A 23,537-nucleotide genomic window follows, 5' to 3' on the forward strand; every position below is an offset into this window, starting at 1 on the left:
AAGATCTCTTCCAGATATCAACAAACTACAGTCCAAGGGTCAAATATGGCCTGCCTGCCAGATTTGTGAATTTGAATTGGATTTTCATCCTCTGGTAAATTTAGAGCTATTAGATTAAGTCTTGAAGAAAGTTTCTACATTTTAAAATATAATAAAACTTTATTTTAAAATGTTAAAGCAATAAATAAATAAAATAAAGCAATGAATGGCAATATAAAAACAGATGTCTGCTCCAAATTTGGCTTGAATTATAAAGATTCTAGAAGCCACCAGAACTTCTCTTTTGTGCCTAAATTAGTCTATTTTCTGATATCCAGCTAAGGGATATTTTCAGAATGAATATGATCATAAATTCTAGTTACTCTTCTTTGTGGACACCTTCCAATATCCCAAAAGCAAAGACCACTTTCTTTGTGTTTTCTATTAGATTGGTGGATGCTCTCACACTTAAGGAGTACATGAAATTTCCAGTCAATAAGTTGTCACCAGGCATAAAACGAAAGGTATGCATTGTGCTTCTTTTAAGTACCACCATGGTAAGGCTAATCATAAACAGTGATTGTCTTCATTTCAGTTGTGTTTTGCACTGAGTATGCTGGGAAATCCTGCTATAGTACTTCTGGATGAACCGTCAATTGGAATAGACCCAGAAGGGCAGCAGCAAATATGGTGAGAGTTATAATAAGCCTCAGCCCAAGTAGCAAGAGATATGATTGGATTTTAATCCCCTGGTAGGATTAAATTTGTGGATTTTAATTGGATTTTCATCCTCTGGTAAATTTAGAGCTAATAGATTAAGCCTTGAAAGTTCCATTTCCTTATTCTCTCTAAGGGATCCTACCAAGTTCTCCTTTGAGGTTAAATAACTCACCCAAAGTTATAGTAATTATTATATTACACATACCATTTGTCATAAATTTATTTTCATTTTTAAGATTTATTGCTTAATTAAATGTTCTTCTCTTTTATTCCCAATTTCTGCCTGATAGTAGAATCCCTCACTCATTGTGTTTCTTTCAACACAATTGCTTCAATTTCTGCATCTAATTAAAGATAGTAAACACAACTTGTGTGGTCCTTGCCACCTTGCTATTCTCTACAGAATCATTTTCCCTTTCAATTATTTTGAATAATCTAGACAAATTCTGTTTTCTTTTTGCTAAATTAACATTAGTATGCATCTAGTAATTACAAACATTTTCTTGGCTTCACTTCAGGCAGGCTATTCGGGCAACCTTTAAGAAAAAGGAGAGGGGTGCTATTCTGACTACACATTACATGGCAGAAGCTGAAGCTGTGTGTGACCGAGTGGCCATTATGGTGTCAGGACAACTACGGTGGGTCAATGTCTCATTACAACTCTGTAGGGAAAAGAACATTTCTTGCAGAGGGGGTCTTCTGCTACCCTACTTAATCTCATGAGCTGCTAGATCTATTGCCCTGGTTGAATAAATTAGATTTTACTTCCCTTTTTTTTTGTCCCTTCCCCTTAACACTCATTAAAAGACCAAAGAATAATAGCAATCCATAGCAACAGATTAAATGGCAAATACATTATTTTTAGCTTCTCCTATTTTGTGTTCCTATTTTCTGGGTCCTAGATGTATTGGTTCCATCCAACATCTGAAAAGCAAATTTGGCAAGGATTATTTACTAGAAATAAAAATAAAGGACCCTTTGCAAATGATGCCCCTACACACTGAGATTCTGAAGCTTTTTCCAAGAGCAGCCCGGCAAGAAAGGTAAGAAAACTGTTACTATGGTGGCAAAAGTTAGCTTAATTATGTCGTCAGCTTCCCATGCTTTACTATAAATTTTAAAGCAGTTTGATTCTTGAGGAAGAGCTAGATAATAGTTCTTGAATGTTTAGTACCCCTGATAATAAAGAAAGGAATAAATAGTTATTATAAGTCATCATGGAACTACTATAGACAAAAGTTATATGTAAGACTTCCCTTTAAGAGGAAAAGCTAATCAGCAAACCATAATGAGCAGCTTTTAACACAGAATATGTAGGAGAAGTAGAATAGGAGCTCCGTGAGGGCAAGTTCTATCTCAATTTTGTATCTGTGTTCCCAGGTCGTGGAACAATTCCTTTCACAGAGTAGGTTATCCAATAATTGTTTGTATATTGGTTGATTGAAGGAATGAACATAGATTGTAAGCTCCATGAGGGCAGAGATTGTCTTTTGCCTCTATTTTGTATCTCGAGCACCTAACATTTAGCAGGCCACGTAAATGTTTATTGATTGATGAACAGTATGGAAAAATTAAAAAGGTAGAATGAAAAATTAAATAAACTAATAGACAACTTTACTACCTGAACAACTAAAGACTAATCATGGATTAAAAATAAACAAATAAAAAATAAACAAATAGTCCATGCAAACTTTGGGATCTGTGTTCTAATTCTCACTTTTACTAATGAGTCAAGACCTGAGCAAAACTATATATTTGCCTCAAGGTTCTAGGAAGTAACCCAAAGGAGTTTGGGATCTCTTTCTAATGTCCTGGGCTCAGTCTCTCATTCACCTCTACCTCCTTAATATTTATTGCCAAAGATTACTGGCTAGGCATAATTTAACCAATTAATATCATTTCTCTTCCACAAAGATATTTACTTCAGAGACATAGTAAGAACAGAACAAACAATCCCAACATCCTATCTGCTATTGCACCTCAATCTATGTGAAAGGATTTACTACAAAGCATTTATCCTCAGCAAGTTTGCTTCCAAATCTAAAATAAATGATGGTTGAGCAGCTCCCCTTTGGCTCTTTTATCTTCTACTAGGCAAGCTATTTGGCTCTTTTATCTTCTACTAGGCAAGCTATGGCTTTACAGACTTAACCTCCTCCCCAGGCTCCTTTGCCCCAAACCTCTGGCATTGCCTGCCATCATTAGACCTCTGGTGCCTCATTCTCCCAATCTTTCAAAGATGGTAGAGTCTCAACTCAGTCTATTCCATTTCCAACCCTCATTCACCTCAGGTTGGGAAGAATAGATATATCAGAGACTGAAAGAAAAGCTCATGGCCTCATCTAGGCTTGAGTGGAGAAAAGAAGACATTGGTGCTAACTAGTTCTCTTTCTTCCCACCAGGAGGTTTAGAAACCCTGCTTCTTCACTTTTGTGATTCTGAGAGAGAGAGAGAGAGAGAGAGAGAGAGAGAGAGAGAGAGAGAGAGAGAGAGAGAGAGAGAGAGAGAGAGAGAAATAGACGCAGACAGACAGAGACAGAGTACTTTCGCCAGTTGATGCCTTTTGAAAGTATGCTCAGTTCTTTCTCAGAAGTCAGTCAAAAGTCCATTTCTTTAACATCTAGTTTGTTGTCTTTCAACAATCATACCAGTTCATGCTTCAAAACTAGGAGCTGGACCTCTTCATTACTTATCATCAGACACTTCCAGAAGTCAACTTACCAAATGCAAATGGTTGTAGGACTGCGTTTGCATTGGTTAAATCTTGTTACACAGACACATACACACACACACACACACACACACACACACACACACACACACAGACACGTGCGTGCACACAGCAACATCTCAAGTTCTCTTATAACTTTTCTGTAGGGGATTTTGATCCAAAACATTTTTCTTGACTTAAATGTTCCTTCCACTACACTGTTCTGCAATTACTCTTATAGCCAGTCCCAGAGGCTTGTTGTACCTAATTGGAGTTCCTTACATTTTTGTATTATGTATTATGTATTATGAAACTTCTGGGGTTTTTGATGAGGAGTGGAGGGAAGACAGAATATGGGCAGGGAGATAGTAGGGCTTAGTAGTTTTGGAACATGAGAGTCAAGCAGGGTACTTCCTGGGAGGGAAATCTGGTCTGGAGCAGTCTAGGCAAGTGGGAGGGAAGTAAACTCCAAGTCAGGAGAAAGCCTAAGGAAGGAAGGAGAGACCAAATGCCTATGAAATTCTAGATGTGGATGAATAATTTTAGATCAAGAACAAAATTTTTTGCTGAAAATGGAAATTTTAGCATTGCTTATTTGAAAGAAAAAGGTGATTTGCAACTTTAAAACTAAAGCACAAACTTTTATCTTCTTGACTTCTGGTCAAGATGGCAACTTAGAGAAAGCTAAAGTTCAGAGCTCCTTCCTTACCGATCTCAAACTGAATGCTCCTAGGGCACTGAAATTCAAAACAAAACAACAGAATAGACCCCGGGAACACTCCTCCTGGACCTGGATCAAAAGGTATGGCCCCCCAAAAGTCAGAACCCGAGATCACTCAGATCTAAGGGGTAGGCAAAAGGAAGGTCCCAGGACCCATCCCCCCCAACCCAGAGTGCTAAATCCAAGGCAGCAGCAGGAACCTCAGGGCAGGCAAAAGGGCCTCGGGAGCCAGCTATTCTGAAGGCTGCACCCTGAAAACAACCTGAGCCAGTCCCGGGGGCACCCAGACAGCAGGGAAACAGAGAGAGACAGTAGGAGTCTGTAGTCCCCTGACCAGATCCTTCCATCTGAGTCTCACCAAAGGTCCCTGCCTTAGGGCATACTCAGTCTGATGTTAATTCTATCACCAGCCCTCAGAGCTCCTGGAAGCCACGGCCCCTCCCCCTCAGAGTGCAGGCTCCTCTGGCCAGCAAAGGCATTGAAATACATCTGAGAGGTCAAGCCAGGTGCAGAGCATAGAAGTAAGGCAACAGAGAAGCATCGGGAGGGAACTGAGGAGAGTAGTAACACCAAAACACTGAAGCACCAGCAATTCCCGGCTTCCTGGGGAAGACAGACAATTTACCTGGGGCTAAAGCCACTGAACACCAGACAGATAACAGAAGAGCCAGCCCCCCTCACTCAGATAGAGATGGAAAACAGCACAGAAGCAAAAAAGACTCAAAACAACAAGGAAAACAAGAAGGGGGCAACTTTGGATACATTTTATGGAGCAAAAATACAAAATACAGAGGAGATAGAAGAGGAAACGCAAATGCGCCGAAACCTTCCAAAGGAAATGGAAACTCTCCATAAACTTTTGAAGAACTTGAATCAAAATTGATCAAATAGATGGAAGCCTTCTGGCAGGAAAAGTGGGAATTAATGCAAAAGAATTTCATGCAACTACAAAACCAGTTTGACCAAACTGAAAAGGAAAACCAGGCTTTAAAGGTCAGAATTAGGCAACTGGAAGACAACGAGCAGGTAAAAGAGCAAGAATCAATAAAGCAAAGCCAAAAGATCAAGAAACTAGAAGAGAACATAAAATATCTCACTGACAAAGTGACAGATTTGGAAAATAGATGGAGAATAGATAATTTAAGAATAATTGGACTTCCAGAAAAGCCAGAATTAAACAGCAAACTTGACATCGTAATACAAGAGATAATCAAAGAAAATTGCCCAGAGATTCTAGAACAAGGGGGCAATACAGCCACTGACAGAGCTCACAGAACACCCTCTACACTAAACCCCCAAAAGACAACTCCCAGGAATGTAATTGCCAAATTCCAAAACTCTCAAACAAAAGAAAAAATCCTGCAAGAAGCCAGAAAAAGACAATTTAGATATAAAGGAATGCCAATCAGGGTCACACAAGACCTTGCAAGTTCCACTCTGAATAATTGTAAGGCATGGAACATGATCTTCAGAAAGGCAAGAGAGCTGGGTCTTCAACCAAGAATCAGCTATCCAGCAAAACTGACTATATACTTCCAAGGGAAAGTATGGGCATTCAAAAAAATAGAAGATTTCCAACTTTTTGCAATGAAAAGACCAGAGCTCTGTGGAAAGGTTGATATCGAAAAACAAAGAGCATGGAATACCTGAAAAGGTAAATATTAAGGAAAGGGAAAAGGAGAAAATTGTTATCTTTTCATTTATTCAAACTCTCTTCTATAAGGACTACATTTATATCAATCTATATATATTAATATATGGAAAATATAATGTCTAAATGGGGGGAAAAGAAAAATCAAATAGAATAATCTTTCTCACACAAAGATTCACACGGGAAGGGGAGGGGAAGAAAACTCCTATAAGAAGGAGAGGAAGAGAGTTTTTACTTAAACCTTACTCTCAGGGAAATCAACTCTGAGAGGGAAAAACATCCAGATCCATTGGGATCTTGAATTCTATCTTCCCAAACAAGGGTAGGGAGAAGGGAAAACCAAGGGGGGGGTTAGGGGGGAGGGAAAACAAAAGGGGAGGGAAGGGGAGAGTGAAGGGGAAGGGAACAGAAAGGGAGGGGCTAGAAAGGGAAACATATCAAGGGAGGGGACAAGGGGGACTGATTTAAAGTAGATCACTGGATTAAAAGGTTAGAGCTAAAGAAGAAAGGTTAGAATTAGGGAAAGATATCAAAATGCCAGAGAATTCACAAGTCACAATCATAACTTTGAACGTGAATGGGATGAATTCACCCATAAAACATAGACGAATAGCAGAATGGGTTAGAATCCAAAATCCTACCATATGTTGTCTTCAAGAAATACACATGAGGTGGGTAGACACCCACAAGGTCAGAATTAAAGGATGGAGTAAGACCTTCTGGGCCTCAACTGATAGAAAGAAGGCAGGAGTTGCAATCATGATATCTGATAAAGCCAAAGCAAAAATAGACCTGATTAAAAGGGATAGGGAAGGTAATTATATTTTGTTAAAAGGGACTTTAGACAATGAGGAAATATAATTAATCATCATGTATGCACCAAATAATATAGCACCCAAATTTCTAATGGAGAAACTAAGAGAATTGAAGGAAGAAATAGACAGTAAAACCATATTAGTGGGAGATTTGAACCAACCATTATTAAATTTAGATAAATCAAATAAAAAAATAAATAAGAAAGAGGTAAAAGAAGTGAATGAAATTTTAGAAAAATTAGAGTTAATAAACATATGGAGAAAAATAAATAGGGACAAAAAGGAATACACCTTCTTCTCACCACCACATGGCACATTCACAAAGATTGACCATACACTTGGTCACAGAAACATGGCATACAAATGCAGAAAAGCAGAAATAATAAATGCAGCCTTTTCAGATCACAAAGCAATAAAAATAATGATCAGTAATGGTATGTGGAAAACCAACTCAAAAATTAATTGGAAACTAAACAATATGATACCACAAAATAATTTAGTTAGAGAAGAAATCACAGAAACAATGAATAATTTCATTGAGGAAAATGACAATGGCGAGACATCCTTTCAAACCTTTTGGGATGCAGACAAAGCAGTAATCAGAGGTAAATTCATATCCCTGAGTGCATATATTAACAAATTAGGGAGAGCAGAAATCAATCAATTGGAAATGCAAATAAAAAAACTTGAAAGCAATCAAATTAAAAACCCCCAGCAGAAAACCAAAATAGAAATCCTAAAAATTAAGGGAGAAATTAATAAAATAGAAAGTGATAGAACTATTGATATAATAAATAAGGCAAGAAGCTGGTACTTTGAAAAAACAAACAAAATAGACAAATTACTGGTCAATCTAATTAAAAAAGGGAAAGAAGAAAAGCAAATTAACAGCATCAAATATGAAAAGGGGGACATCACCTCCAATGAAGAGGAAATCAAGACAATCATTAAAAATTACTTTGCCCAATTATATGGCAATAAATACAGCAATCTAGGCAATATGGATGAATATATACAAAAATACAAACTGCCTAGACTAACAGAAGAAGAAATAGAATTCTTAAATAATCCCATATCAGAAAATGAAATCCAATGGGCCAGCAAAGAACTCACTAAGAAAAAATCCCCAGGGCTCGAAGGATTCACAAGTGAATTCTATCAAACATTCAGAGAACAGTTAATCCTAATACTATACAAACTATTTGACATAATAAGTAAAGAGGGAATTCTACCAAACTCCTTTTACGACACAAACATGGTACTGATTCCAAAACCAGGCAGATCAAAAACAGAGAAAGGAAATTATAGACCAATCTCCCTAATGAATATAGATGAAAAAATCTTAAATAGGATACTAGCAAAAAGACTCCAGCAAGTGATCACAAGGGTCATCCACCATGATCAAATAGGATTTATACCAGGGATGCAGGGCTGGTTCAATATTAGGAAAACCATCCACATAATCGACCATATCAACAAGCAAACCAACAAAAATCACATGATAATTTCAATAGAAGCAGAAAAAGCCTTTGATAAAATACAACACCCATTCCTATTAAAAACACTAGAAAGCATAGGAATAGAAGGGTCATTCCTAAAAATAATAAACAGTATATATCTAAAACCATCAACTAATATCATCTGCAATGGGGATAAACTAGATACATTCCCAATAAGATCAGGAGTGAAACAAGGATGCCCATTATCACCTCTACTATGTGACATTGTACTAGAAACACTAGCAGTAGCAATTAGAGAAGAAAAAGAAATTGAAGGCATCAAAATAGGCAAGGACGAGACTAAGCTATCGCTCTTTGCAGATGACATGATGGCCTACTTAAAGAATTCTAGAGATTCAACCAAAAAGCTAATCAAAATAATCAACAACTTTAGCAAAGTTGCAGGATACAAAATAAACCCGCATAAGTCATCAGCATTTCTATACATCTCCAACATAGTTCATCAGCAAAAAATAGAAAGAGAAATTCCATTCAAAATCACCTTAGACAAAATAAAATACCTAGGAATCTATCTCCCGAGACAAACACAGGAACTATATGAACACAACTACAATACACTCACCACACAACTAAAACTAGACTTGAGCAATTGGAAAAAACATTAACTGCTCATGGGTAGGATGAGCCAATATAATAAAAATGATCATCCTACCAAACTTATCTATCTATTTAGTGCCATACCCATGGAACTTCCAAAAAATTTCTTTACTGATTTAGAAAAAACCATAACAAAGTTCATTTGGAATAACAAAGGATCAAGGATATCCAGGAAATAATGAAAAAAATGTCAAGGAAGGTGGCCTTGCAGTCCCAGATCTCAAACTATATTACAAAGCAGCAGTCATCAAAACAGTTTGGTACTGGCTAAGAGACAGAAAGGAGGATCAGTGGAATAGACTTGGGGCAAGTGACCTCAGCAAGACAATATATGATAAACCCAAAGATCCTAGCTTTTGGGTCAAAAAATGCACTATTCAATAAAAACTGCTGGGAAAACTGGAAGACAGTGTGGGAGAGATTAGGATTAGATCAACACCTCACACCCTACACCAAGATAAATTCAAAATGGGTGACTGACATGAACATAAAGAAGGAAACTATAAGTAAATTAGGTAAACACAGAATAGTATACATGTCAGACCTTTGGGCAAGGAAAGGCTGTAAAACCAAGCAAGACATGGAAAGAGTCACAAAATGTAAAATAAATAATTTTGACTACATCAAATTAAAAAGCTTTTGTACAAAGCCAATATAACTAAAATCAGAAGGAAAGCAACAAATTGGGAAGCAATCTTCATAAAAACCTCTGAGAAAGGTTTAATTCGTCAAATTTACAAAGAGCTAAATCAATTGTACAAAAAATCAAGCCATTCTCCAATTGATAAATGGGCAAGGGACATGAATAGGTGATTTTCAGTTAAAGAAATCAAAACTATTAATATGCACATGAAAAAGTGCTCTACATCTCTGATAATCAGAGAGATGCAAATCAAAACAACTTTGAGGTATTACCTCACACATAGCAGATTGGCTAACATGACAGCTATGCAAAGTAATGAATGCTGGAGGGGATGTGGCAAAGTAGGGACATTATTTCATTGTTGGTGGAGTTGTGAACTGATCCAACCATTCTGGAGGGCAATTTGGAACTATGCCCAAAGGGCGATAAAAGACTGTCTGCCCTTTGATCCAGCCATAGCACTGCTGGGTTTGTACCCCAAAGAGATAATAAGGAAAAAGACTTGTACAAGAATATTCATAGCTGCGCTCTTTGTGGTGGCCAAAAATTGGAAAATGAGGGGATGCCCTTCAATTGGGAAATGGCTGAACAAATTGTGGTATATGTTGATGATGGAATACTATTGTGCTAAAAGGAATAATAAAGTGGAGGAATTCCCTGGAGACTGGAACAATCTCCAGGAAGTGATGCAGAGCGAGAGGAGCAGAACCAGGAAAACATTGTACACAGAGACTGATATACTGTGGTACAATCGAAGGTGATGGACTCCTCCACTAGGGACAATGCAATGTCTCTGAACAATCTGCAGGGATCTAAAAAACACTATCCACAAGCAGAGGACAAACTGTGGTAGTAAAAACACCGATGAAAAGCAAGTGCTTGACTACAGGGGCTGAGAGGAAATGACTGAGGAGAGACTCTAAATGAACACTGCAGTGCAAATACCAACAACATGAAAATGGGTTAGAACCAAGAATACATATGAAACCCAGTGGAATTGTGCACCGGTATGGGAGAAGTGGTGGGAGGGGGCCAGGGGGAGGAAAAGATAATGATCATTGTTTCCAATGAATAATGTTTGTAAATAACCAAATAAAATAATGTTTAAAAAGTAAAAATAAAATACAAATGCAAATATTGTTGTCAGAATAGTTGAGAAGCAGTAGGATATAATGGAAGAATGAGACATGAAATGAGGAGTAACCTAGATTTAAAACAATCTCTAACTTGTACTAGCCACATGCCCAAAAGCAAGTCACTTGATGTCATCAATAGAATAGGAATTAAATCAGTAGTCTATACCTTATGTAAATTGCTTGCAAAAAATTAAAGTACTATGTAAACATCATATGTTATTCTAAAAAAAAAACCAAAAATCTTTTTTCTTCTCCCATCTAGGTATTCTTCTTTGATGGTTTATAAATTACCTATGGAAGATATTCAACCTCTCTCACAAGCTTTTTCCAAATTAGAGGCAGGTAAGATTTCAAGGGCAGCTTTGAAAATAACATTCTACATTTGATTACAAAAATCAAAAAGAAATTTGATATAAGTTAAAATGAGTAGCTAGTGACACAATGGATAGAGAAATGGGCCTGAGTTCTTGAAGACCCAAGTTCAAAGAGATTTTACAGCCGTTAAAAGTCTTTTAGAAGCAAATCATATGAATAAAATGGTTAATTAGTTAATCAGTAAACACTGATAAGTGAGAGTTCAAATCTGGCCTCAGACACTTACTAGTTCTGAAAACTTGGGTAAATCACTTAACCATATTTACCTCAGGAGAAAGAAATAGCATCTTCCTCAAGAAAACTCTAAGTGGGGTTACAAAGAGTCAGAGGACACAACTGAAATGTTTGAAAACCAAAAATAATAATTCAAAATTCATAAGACATTTTAAGGCTTTTCTCCCCAAAATATGTTCACTTTTTTAATATATTTGAAATTTAATGTAGTTGCACACTAAATTTCATAAGGACCCCTCTTTTGAGTACTCCCTTTTGAACTTATTTTTTCATCTCTCTTCTGGGTAATTTTTGAATGATTTTTCAACATTCTTTCCCATCTTCCTTATTTCTTCCATCTCTCTTTCTCCCTTCTTCCCCCACTCTCTCCTTCCCTCCCCTATCTTCCTTTCTTCCTTTCTTTCTCTCTCTCTCTCTCTCTCTCTCTCTCTCTCTCTCTCTCTCTCTCTCTCTCTCTCTCTCTCTCTCTCTTTTTCTTCTCACTTTCCTTCATAACTCTCTCACCTCTAGCCCTTTAAATAAAAATTCTTCCTTTGTTGTAAAAAATACATTCTCTGGGTGTGCTGAAAATATGTCCCACTATATACTTATAGTCCATCACCTGTCTGCCAAGAGATGAAAAGCATGATTCATAATCAGTCTTCTAAAGTTATGACCAGTTATTGTGGTTTTGTTAAATCTTTACTTTCTATATTAGTCACATCTCTAAGACAGAAGAGAAAGGTCTAGTAAAATGTAGTTGAGTGATTTGCCCAGGAGCACACAGCTAGGGTGTGTCTGAGACTCCTTTTGAACCTAGGACCTCCCAACTCCAAACCTGGTGTTCTATCCACTGTGTTACCTAGCTGCCCCTAGGCATTATGTTTATCTTAAATCTTAACTTTTCATAGTTGTTTTCCTTTATGGAGGTAAACACAGACTATATTATCCTTTTGGTTATGTTTTCTATATTCTATCAGCTCATGGAAATCCTCCTAGGTATCTCTAAATTCCTTTCATAATTTCTTACATTACAAAAATATTTTTATTGCATTCATATATAATAATTTGTTCAGCCATTCCCTAGTTAATGGATGTCCACTTTGATTACACTCTGTGCTATGACAGAAATTGCTGTGATAAATATTTTTGTGTTTATGGGTTTTTCCTCTTTCTTCAAATGCCTTTGGATGTATTCCCAGTAATGTTATTGCTGGATCAAAGGACTTTTAATGACTTTTTTTTTGGTATATAACTCCAAACTGTTATCAGCATGGTTAGTTTTTTTCCACTTTACACATCTACTGCCTTACCAATAATGAACCTTTTTGATGGTTTGGTGTTTTTTTGGAGCTCTTCCAGCATGTTATTTTCCCTTTTTGTCAACTTTGTTAACAGTTTTAAGATAGAAATGCAAAGTAGTTTAAATTTAGATTTGCCTAATTATTTGTGATTTCAAGCATCCTTTTTTATTTAGCTCTTGATAGCTTGCCTTTTTTCTTTTGAAAACTGTTCATATCCTTCACATTAAGATTTTAAAGGTATTTTCCTCACAAATATCCTGTGAAGTAGGTATATAAATTGTTATCACCATTTTAATGTTGATGAAACTGAATGTCTAAGTGATTTATCTAATGTCATATTGATAATAAAAAGGAAATAGTTAACAGGGAGAAAATACTTGTGGCAAAATTTATTTGATTAAGGATCCAAAAATACATAAGAAATTAAAATAAATATATTACAACATTCATCTTTTTTTAGACATGCTATAAAAATTATGGCAGAGATTCAGGTTTTCATGTGTAGTTCAATGTTCCTATATTGTTTTATGAGTTAAAGTTCATTTTTGGTCAAGGTCATAATAACAAAAAGAAAATAACTCAAGTCATCTAGCAGGAAGTATCAGAACCAGAAATTAATCAGTGTTGCAGGCAATGTGACAAAAAGTAATAAACAACCTGGGAATAATATTGCAAAATAACTATCCATTCCTATAGTTTATCCATTTTAGGGCATTGAAACAGATAGTTGAAAAAAATTAGGTCAAATTATAACCATGGCATGAGTTGACTATGTACATACTTGTAAATTTAATGTGAGGAATATTTCTATGAAGTAGTACATTCCCTCAAGACTTCTGAGCCTAGACCAGCCTTGGGAACCTTCCCTCACTCACCAGTTTGAGTGTCCAGAGGGCAAATTCAAGCAGTCTGAGAGTGAGAGAGAGAGAGAGAGAGAGAGAGAGAGAGAGAGAGAGAGAGAGAGAGAGAATGAGAGCTGAAGGAGAAAGTGTTTGCTTTGGGAGGCTGGGCCAAGGATCCAGGCATGCAAAAAAATAGTGCTGAGAAGAGAGGGAACAGAGCAGGTCCCTGAGTGCTAGCTCTGCAAGAGTGCCACTTCTTTGCCAACTGACCTAGACAAAGTTTTCATGTGCCCCAGATAATGTTTAAATATTTCATCACCTAAGTGTTAACAAAGACTTTTTGCCACCTCTTACTGCAATATATGCCTTGATTTTTCACTGATATCACCTGTACATCAGTGAAGAGCAGAATTTTAATGAAATGAATTCTATTTAAGTGTATAATCTTTCAAAATAAGGTTATCTTTTCTACTATCTTTTGCTTCCCCTATCCCAAAGTCTTTCTCAAAAAAAAAGCTGCCAGTATCCCCAAACATGGAATTTCAAATAGAGGGTATCTCAGTGACTACCAACTCCAACCAATACCTGAGAAATAATCCCTTCTACAACATGACCAATATTGGTTACTTAGCTTATGGTAAAAGACCTCAAATGAGGAAAAACCCCCTCTTTCCCCAAGTAGCTTTTTTTTTTAAATTTTGAATACTTCAAGTTATTAGTAAGTTGTTCTTTATATCAAGACTAAATCTTCCTCTTTATAATTTTCTTCTGGGTTAGCCCTATAGGACCAATGAAAACAAGTTTAATCTTTCTTCTATGTCAAATATTCCCTTTGCCTTCTATTTTAAGGCTAAATATCCCTTCCTTTAATCATTTTTCATGTGGCATGAATTTATGTCCCTTCATCATTCTTGTTGCCTTCCATTATATATTCTCTACTATATAATTTTTTTCCTAAAAATGTGGTACAAAAGAATGAAGTTTACTGCCAATATACTTGTACCACATCAGAGCATAGATAGCAGGATGATCATTATTGTTGGACAAAGCATCTCTTAACACAGACCAAGATTTTATAATCTTTCTTGATTGCCAGATCATGCTCTTATCTCACATGTTAATCATTAAAATAATCACATTTTAAAATCTGGATTTCTATTAAATATGTCCTCCTACTTTTGTATCCATGAAGTTGATTTTTAGTACTTAAATATAAAATGTTAATTGCTATTGAATTTCTTATTAGTAAATTTGGGCCAATATTCTAACCTGTCAAGATCTTTTTGCTTATTGGTGCACCTTCATCATCCAATGTGTTAGCTATTTCTCCCAACTTTAGATTATCTATAATTTTTATGTGTGCTATCAAAATTTCCCCCCTCCCCCAAATTGCTGGAAAACATGCCAAACAGTACAGAGTGAAGCATCAAAATCCTTCTTTGCACATCACTTTCCAAATTGACATGAAATCATTAACAATTCTTCTTCAGGTCTTATTAATCAACTGGTTCTGAATTCTTCTAATCACACCATTATCTAACCCACCTCTTATTCTTTCCCAGAAGGATTGTATGAGATTTTATTGAATGCTTTGCTTTTAATTATTGAAATGCCTATGTAGTATTCCACAGATTCACCAGTTTGACAAGCAATAGCAAAAAACAAAATTATTCTAATATGACATAACCCATTCCTGGAGAGGTTATGCTATCTCTTGAGGCTATTATTCCTCCTCTTGATTTTCATTAACAATCCAAAAAAATCCCAATTTTTGCCTAAGATCTAATTCAAATATATTTACCTATATTTTTCAGTTTACTCTCTTACTTTAGCACTACTTTATTTACCACTTTATGATCTAGGTGTTTGGTGGAATATATCCATACAGATAACTAAAAAGAAGAATATTGAAGCATAAAATCCTTGGCCAAAAAAAGCAACTTAAGACCTTAGGGACATGTAGTATTTTTATTCTTGAAAGAATTGACTTTCATAAGGAAAAGTCATATTTGTGAAACGATCAGTTGTCTAGTAGGTAGCATTTGAGAACAAGATTTGGAATTCCAAACAAATGAAGCAAGTCACTGCTATAGTGGACAGGACACTGGATCTGCCATCAAGAAGACTGGAGTTAAAATTCTCTCGCACAGGAAACCCTATCTTCTTCAAACAATTTACTTATTTCTTATGTCTGTTTCAAATGTTTTTATCTGTAAAAGGAGGATAATAATATTAATATTCTCAGGTTGTTACAAGGATAAAATGAAATATTTGTAAAGTACTTTTTGTAAAGGATAATTTTAGTGTTCTGACTTAAAAAAATAAATAAGTGGCTGCCATGGGAAATTCCCAAATATGAAAATACCCAAGTTAGCTGGGGATTTATGGAGATTTTAATTAATATAGAGAGAAGGAATTAAGGAAAAGAGAGAGAATTAATTTTAATTGCTCTGGCTCAGGCTAAGCCACGCAGTAGTTAGAGGCCTAGGCCAAAGTAGCCTCCCTGAGCCTAAGGGAGAGGGAGTCAGTCTTATCACTCACCACAAGACCATTTCCAAGCAAGCTCCAGTCGTTCACTGAATCTCCTGAACTGAGTTCAGTATCTAACTCAATTCTGAAACAGAACTCACTCACCCCCCCCAACTGACTTCCCTTTTAAGGAAAATGTTCTCTTATGTCACCTCCCCTAAATTTTCACGTCTACCAATCACAGTAGATGCTTTTTTCCAGGACTGCCCATTCTTAGTTCTCACCTTTTTTGATTCTCACCTTCTCTGGTTAGATTATATATTCTGAGTACTTCACACCTCTTTGTTAAGCTTGCCTTTTGTAAGTTACTAGACCTTTTTGTGATTAACTTAACCTTTACAGGTACTTAAAACCTTTTTGTATTAGATCTAAAAACAGACCTACCTTAAGGTTCTAACTTCACTATAAGGTATGAGTTAAGTCCCTTCATTGTTCAATCAGGAATTTACAACTTTATCTTCCCCTTAAGTATGTCTAAATATGGGTGGAGTAAATGTAAAATTCCCAAGACATTCTTGATCAAATATCTCCATTGTTACAATAAGGGAATATCTAAACCAATTCTTCTTAGGTACAGTCTGAGTAGTTTTTGAGATTCCAATTTTTTCAAACTTTAAAGTGCTATAGAAGTACTATCAATTTTTATTGTGTGATTACTACTGTTGCTGTTACTCCTACTCCTACTTCTGCTATTCTTCTTCCTACTACTATTTAGCAATGATGATGGGTTTTTGACCATTGATAGAGAATACTAACAAAAGCTGGTAAAATGTTTGTTCCATTTCTTGCAAATATGATCAAAAGGGCTTTAAATTGGAGAGAGAGAGAGAGAGAGAGAGAGAGAGAGAGAGAGAGAGAGAGAGAGAGAGAGAGAGAGAGAGAGAGAGAGAGAGGATGAGAGAGGGAGACAGAGAGGGAGAGGGAAGGAGAGAGAAAGTAATCTATATTGATCTGCTAAAGCTGATATAAGAGCAGCAAATACAACACAGGAAGAACAGAACAAAGAAGCAGTAATTCTCAGGAAACAATGTCCAAGAAGAGAGCCAATAATAAAACTCATGAGTCTTGGATAGTATCTATAATATCTCTTCTGACAAGGATAGATAGGCTGTTCAATCCAGGAAAATCACTAAAAAATGTCTCCACCTATTTTCTCATCTGCAAAACAGAGTCAATAAAAGCACCTACTGCATAGAGTTGTTCTGAAGATAAAAGGAGAAACATATATTAAGTGTAATAAATCTTTTAAATGCCCCTTTCTGTCCTCTGACACTGTCACCACACTGATATATGCCCTAATCACCTAACCTCTGTGCCATTACAATAACCTACCCGCTGATTGGACTCTGAGGTTCAAGCCTCTCCCAACTCCAATACATTTTCTAATCAGTTATTAAAATGGTCTTCCTAAAGCACAAGTTGACCCATGTCACACACTTCCCCAATTCCTATTCAGTAAATTTCAATGACTTCCTGTTACCCCCACAATTGAATATAAAATCCTCTGTTGAACTTTTTTTAAGTAAGCCCTTTGGCACTTGGGTCCTATATATGTTTCCAGACTTCTTATACCCTACTCTCCTCCATGGATTATTCAATTCAATAACACTGGCCTATTTGTCATTCCCCTAAAAAAGTACCATTCCCCTAAAAAAGTACCTCTTTTTCCAGACTCTGGGAATTATCTTCACCATACCTAGAACTCTCTTCCTCTTCATCTTTACCTTTCCCAACCCCTAATTCTTTTAGGTATCAGCTAAAATCCCACCATCTATAAGAAAACTTTCCTGATCTTCCCCTCCCCTTTAATGTTAGTCCACTCCAATTGATTATTTTCAATTTATCTTCTACATATCTTATTTATAACATATTTGCTTGTTATCATCCCCATTTGACTGTGAGTTCTTTGGGAGCAGGAAATGTATTTGTCTTTCTTGGGGTATATTATGCTTAGTAAATATTTGTTAACTTGATTTATGAGTTTGTACTTGTATTTGTATACATGATAAAAAAATTTAGTATACTATAATATATTATAGTACTGTGAAGAAAGAAAGAAGGAAAGAAAGAAAGAAAGAAGGAAAGAAAGAAAGAAATAAGGAAGGAAGGAAAGAAAGAAAGAAAGAAAGAAAGAAAGAAAGAAAGAAGAAAGAAAGAAAGAAAGAAAGAAAGAAAGAAAGAAAGAAAGAAAGAAAGAAAGAAAGAAAGAAAGAAAGAAAGAAAGAAAGAAAGAAAGAAAGAAAGAAAGAAAGAAAGAAAGAAAGAAAGAGGAAGGAAGGAAGGAAGGAAGGAAGGAAGGAAGGAAGGAAGGAAGGAAGGAAGGAAGGAAGGAAGGAAGAAAAGTGAAGGAGTTCACAGTAGACCCCAAGAGGATTTCCTGTATTAAACTAATAAAAAGACAATCAAGGGAAGAGAGAAAGGAATAATTTTTAAGAAGGCTTGAGAAATAGAACTATGTGCTGTCTCAGTAGCCTCTGAAGAAATTGTTCAGTATCTAGGAGGAGTAGAGTGTCAAATTATGCAGAAAACTCTAGGATGATGAATATTTAAAAGCCTCCTAGATCTAACAATTAAAAGATCATTGGACACTTAGAATAATAGTTTTTTAAACTTTTTTTTTTTCATAATGGGCTACTTTGTCTGGGTCTGGTAAACATAAGGGCCTCTTCTCAGAATGTTTTTAAATGCATAGGATTACAAGGGAAATCATTCTATTAAAATACAGTTAATGCAATATATTTTTAAACTAAGTTTTGTACTAGCTGGGAAGCAGGAAGGTGCCAAAACTATATTAGCAGGGAATAAGGAACCAAGGTTTGACAGGTAACTGAGAGGGAGGGAACAGATAAAGAGGAACACCACTTCCCTCCCAGGCATAGCTGTCTAAGAGAAAAATGGAGTTGGATCTGGCCAGAGCTGAAGGATAAGAGAAAATCCCCTTCAATCTGTTACTATTTTCTTCTTTAGCTGATTGTATCTATGATCCCCTAGTACACTGAAGATATCTAGTTGTCTCCGTTAGTTAAAATATCTATTTATTAGATAAGGGGTTTGGTATAACAGATTAGGAAAGAGGGAACAGGGAATCCCTGAACTCTTTTCCTCCTATAGTTTCTTCAGGGGGTTGAAGCTCAAATCTAGGTACTAAGTCCCTGACGATCTTAGTATCTTTGTATGTTCAAGATGATGTATTTCTTAGCACAGAGATATAGTTTTGAAGGAAATCTGATGGATAGGCTATTCACTTCCCCAAAGGGGAAAAGTCTTTATCCAACCACTATGAAAATAGATGATTAGTTTTGATTTTTTTCTATTCAACAAGGTATTTGTAGCTAGATAAGCTCAGTGAAAATTGCTGCTTCCTCTTTAGTTCAAAAGGGAAAAACCTGAATCTCCAACTGCTTAGCTCCTTTTCTTATTTAGCTAGAGATCCCATTTCCATCTCCCACTGGCAGCCAGAGTTCTATATCCTTTTTGCATGAGACAACACTGCCAATCTAGTCCTTGCATTTCTTTCAGTATTTCTCTCTTCCACAGTTTATGGATCCCATATTAAGAACACCTGCCTTTCGGAGAAAAATTTCCTTAGGATAGTGGTAACTGAAGCTTTTTGCAAGGGTTTTCTCTAAGAATTCTCATTAGTTCTGTTTTTGGAGCACAGAAACCAACAAACAGGTTCTTTAGAGATGAAGATTCCCTGTCTGAGAGCATAAAAGGGAAGTGGTAAGAAGCATTCCACTGCAGAAGCTTGTGACATGTTAGTCATGAGGTGTAGGAGAAGGACTAGACAAGATTTGGTCTAAGTGAAGAAAATCAGAATGAAGGGACTAGATTAGGGAATAGGGTTAGTTTGAGAAACAAAGGTTATGATAAATGTGAACAATTCACTTAAAGTTGAAAAATAAAAAAAGATAAGAATATTATGATTGAAGAATAGTGTTTCAAAGGTCATGTTCTTAGAAGCAGTACAAGACTGAGAAATGGTGAATTCTGAGGTGTAGCTATGCTAGATGTGGCATTTGTGAGGTAGAAGAGAGCATTAAAGGTGAGAATAGAGACAAAGTGAGAGGTCATGTTGCCAAAAGGTTTGTCTGCATAAGTATAGAGGGAGATCATGAACCATGAAAAAAAAATATAGAATGACCTCAAAGAGGGTAGACATCTAGGTAGTGGAGTAGATAGACTACTGGACCCCAAGTTAGGAAGTCCAAATCCAGCCTCAGACACTTACTAGCTGTTACCATGGGCAAGTCGATTGATCTCTGATACACATTTGCTATTTGTGTTGTACTCTGACTTAATTAATGAGCAGGATATATGTTCTAATATGAAATTTATTCCTATGCAGCTAAACATACCTTCAACCTGGAGGAATACAGCCTCTCTCAGTCCACTTTGGAACAGGTATGTTACACTGCCAGGCAACTTTAATATGCCTTATGTTCTTTTATGATTCATTTGAAACAATAGGAATCAACTTACTCTTTCTTTTTTCTCTGCCTTTTTCTTTTTACTTCTCTCTCTTTCTCCCCATTTTCAGGTATTTCTAGAGTTGTCAAAGGACCAGGAGCTGGGAGATTTTGAAGAGGAACTGGACACAACAGTAAAATGGAAACTCCTCCCTCAGGAAGAGCCTTAAAGACAAAAACCTCCTAAATTTTCTTTAAGTTCAGTAGAATCATTTGTAATCCTGTTAATTTGCATTATTAATTTTTCATTACAGAAGAAAGTTAACCAAATACTTTTGAAGCATATATTTTTACTCTGTAACTAATTATAATTTTAAATGACTGCTTACTAAAGTGAAGGAAGATAAAAGGACTACGATTAAAACAGTAAATAGTGATGGAGATAGGCAATGAGTAGCAATGGGAACAAGACCCTCATACTCTGAAATCTTGCAATTCTCACCAGTTAGCACTAGTTAAACATAAACTGCAGCATTAGTCAAGCATAAACTGCTAAATCTGTATTGTTAATTAGTTATTATCAATTACTTGAACTGAATCTGTAATATTCTCTACTGGTCATCAGCTCTATGCCTAATCTGTTTAATTAATTACTTAAATCTTTCCATATTTAGATTAGAACTGTAAAATATAATCAATTACCTATAGTGGTCTTTCAATGTTTTGCACCCTCCTGCTCCCACTTTCTCATTCCAGAAGAGCAGCTAGACCTCTCACAGTTTGACATATGATGACAAGACTGACAATGGGAAACTAGGCACCTGTGCACTGGTGACTCTTGCATTCCAGAAGAATTCCCCAAACTTCCACATGGTCCTTATTCCCCATGATGTACATGCCAAAAACAAAAAACACACCTCCACCTGAATTTGGCTATGTTCATTTTCCAGGGTTTTTGGGAAAGGTGAAGATTTCTCTGGAATGGGAGATGACTAGTTCCTAAACCCTAATTAATATGCCAACTCTGATCCACAGAGAAAGCTTCTATTTTGTAGCAGAAGCTGTTCCTCTACAGCTGAGGCTGCTACTCCACACAGGGATCTACTACTATACAATGGAAACCGCCACTCCAAAGCAGAGCTGCTACTCCATACTCAAAGCTGCTACTCCGTACCTGGAGGGCTGCTATTCCATCAGCTCCAGAGAGGCTACTCTACTAGCCCCTGGACTTGCCCATCAGCCCTAAGGCTACCTGATTAGTCCCCAGACTATCGAATCAGCTATTAGGCTATTACATAACCATAAACCTCTTATTAAAATAAAATTATTTTCTTACTTCTGGATTGAACAGTTTTTAAGTCTCCCATTCTTGGGATAAGACCCTGCTACAAACTTGGTTATGCTTCTTCCATATAGAGACCTGGCCTGGAGTCCCTATATGATTTTTATCTGTGGGTAGTAACCTGTGGAGGAGAAGGGAGACTAAGGAAATGGGTGAATAATAAAGACTCAGAGACAACAAGTTAGAAGATATGGGGAGTGGCGCGAACTCCTTAATGTTTCCCTTGGATACTTAATTAAAGGGAAACATGAGCAATAAGAAAACATGTGGGGAGTAACAACTCCTTAATGCCTCCTATGGACAAGAGAGTCCGAGGATTAATAGGAAGCATGGGGGCTACAGCATCGTGAGGATCAACAGGAAAAGATAGGACAGAGCATTTGGAAGATACAGGGAAGTAAGAGGTGTAAGAGAAGAGGAAGTAAGAGAGAGATTCATGCTTGTTCCCCAGTATTTATTGGAGATTTTAGGAATGTGGATTAGGAGGAAATCACCGCATATGTAACATGGCATGGGTCTTAACATTGGTTGAATTGACAATAACAAGATCAAAGAAGTGGAGATTAATCCAACCTGAGCTTTGCAAATGAATGTACTCTGAGCCAGGGCAGTGTGGCTGTCAAGGTCCAGTCCATGAATTTGCCCATCCTTTGCTAGTCCTTGGACTGTCCCTTTCCATACCATGTGTCTGGTAAATGAATCTACAGGATACAATATCAATACATCAACCATACTTTCCAGATGCTAACATGCCTGGTATGCTACATCTCTGATTTCAGACAGAGCTTCTCAGATTTCTTCTGTATTTGCATACCATTCTAAGTATATGTTCTGTATTCTATGATGTGAGAGCAGTACAAGAAGACAGGGACTTCCATGCCCAAAGAACCCCAGGACATAAAGCTTCTGGGTAGATAGGAAGTCAGGGGCTTTCCATTCAGCAAGACTGTGTAAATAAGCCTAGAACACCCCAGAATGCAAGGTCTCTGGGTAGTCATTAAATTAGAAGCAGTAGACATGTAGCTTTTCCCCTTAGCATGAACTCAACCCATTCTCCTTAGCTTGAACTCAACCCATTCTTCTCTCCAAGTTACCAGATATCCTGCTAAGAAACCACTAGTGCAAGAACTTCATTAGGAGCCTAGCTAGTGAGTCACCCCCTGAATTACTGCATCCAGCTAGGCAATCATACATTGACATATTGATTCATTACATATAGAAAACTCTTGTTTGGTATCACTGAAGTAACATGTTCATTATCCTTACCTTGTGAATCATTACCTATGAAGATAATCCTCTTACCTACATCATTTACCCTATAAATTGTAGACCCCAACCCAATAAACTTTGCCACTCCTCTGAGAAGCTACATGTGTAGTTTTTTTTTATTTTATTTTATTTAATTGATTAATTTAGAGTATCTTTCCAGGATTACAAAAATCATGTTCTTTCCCTCCCCTCCCCTCCCCCCAAACACCTCCCATAGAGGATGCACAATTTCACTGGGTTTTACATGTGTCATTGTTCAAAACCTATTTCCATATTATTGATATGATTGATATTTGCACTAGGGTGATCATTTAGGATTTATAACCCTAATCATTTCCCCATTGACACATGTGATCAAACAGTTGTTTTTCTTCTGTGTTTTTAATCCCACAGATCTTCCTTTGAATGTGGATAGCGTTCTTTCTCATAAGGCCTTCAGAATTGTCCTGGATCATTGCATTGCTACTTGTAGAGAACTCCATTACATTCAATTTTACCACCACAGCATATCAGTCTCTGTGTACAATGTCCTCCTGGCTCTGCTCCTTTCACTCTGCATCAATTCCTGGATGTCATTCCAGTTCCCATGGAATTCCTCCAGTTCATTGTTTCTTTGAGGACAATAGTATTCCATCACAAAAGATACCATAATTTGTTTAGCTGTTCCCCAATTGAAGGGCATCCTCTCATTTTCCAATTTTTTGCCACCACAAAGAGCTCAGCTGTGAATATTTTTGTACATGTCTTTTTCCTTATTATATC

General features: G+C 36.6%; 1 protein-coding gene across 7 annotated transcripts in view; it reads left to right on the top strand.

Annotated features, from left to right (window-relative positions):
- LOC100029102 (ATP-binding cassette sub-family A member 9) overlaps nucleotides 1-22,871 on the top strand; it is a 141,586-nt gene extending 118,715 nt beyond the window's left edge. For all 7 annotated transcript variants that reach the window (XM_056817232.1, XM_056817233.1, XM_056817234.1 and 4 more), the window contains 7 exons: nucleotides 428-503; nucleotides 575-669; nucleotides 1,218-1,337; nucleotides 1,602-1,742; nucleotides 10,755-10,834; nucleotides 20,104-20,159; nucleotides 20,296-22,871. In XM_056817232.1, coding sequence (XP_056673210.1) covers nucleotides 428-503; nucleotides 575-669; nucleotides 1,218-1,337; nucleotides 1,602-1,742; nucleotides 10,755-10,834; nucleotides 20,104-20,159; nucleotides 20,296-20,394 — 667 coding nt within the window. In that variant the 3' untranslated portion in view covers nucleotides 20,395-22,871. The remainder of the gene's footprint in view (nucleotides 1-427; nucleotides 504-574; nucleotides 670-1,217; nucleotides 1,338-1,601; nucleotides 1,743-10,754; nucleotides 10,835-20,103; nucleotides 20,160-20,295) is intronic.
- Nucleotides 22,872-23,537: the final 666 nt, after the last annotated feature.

The sequence above is a fragment of the Monodelphis domestica genome, chromosome 2 (assembly GCF_027887165.1).
Source record: "Monodelphis domestica isolate mMonDom1 chromosome 2, mMonDom1.pri, whole genome shotgun sequence".
NCBI lineage: Eukaryota > Metazoa > Chordata > Mammalia > Didelphimorphia > Didelphidae > Monodelphis > Monodelphis domestica.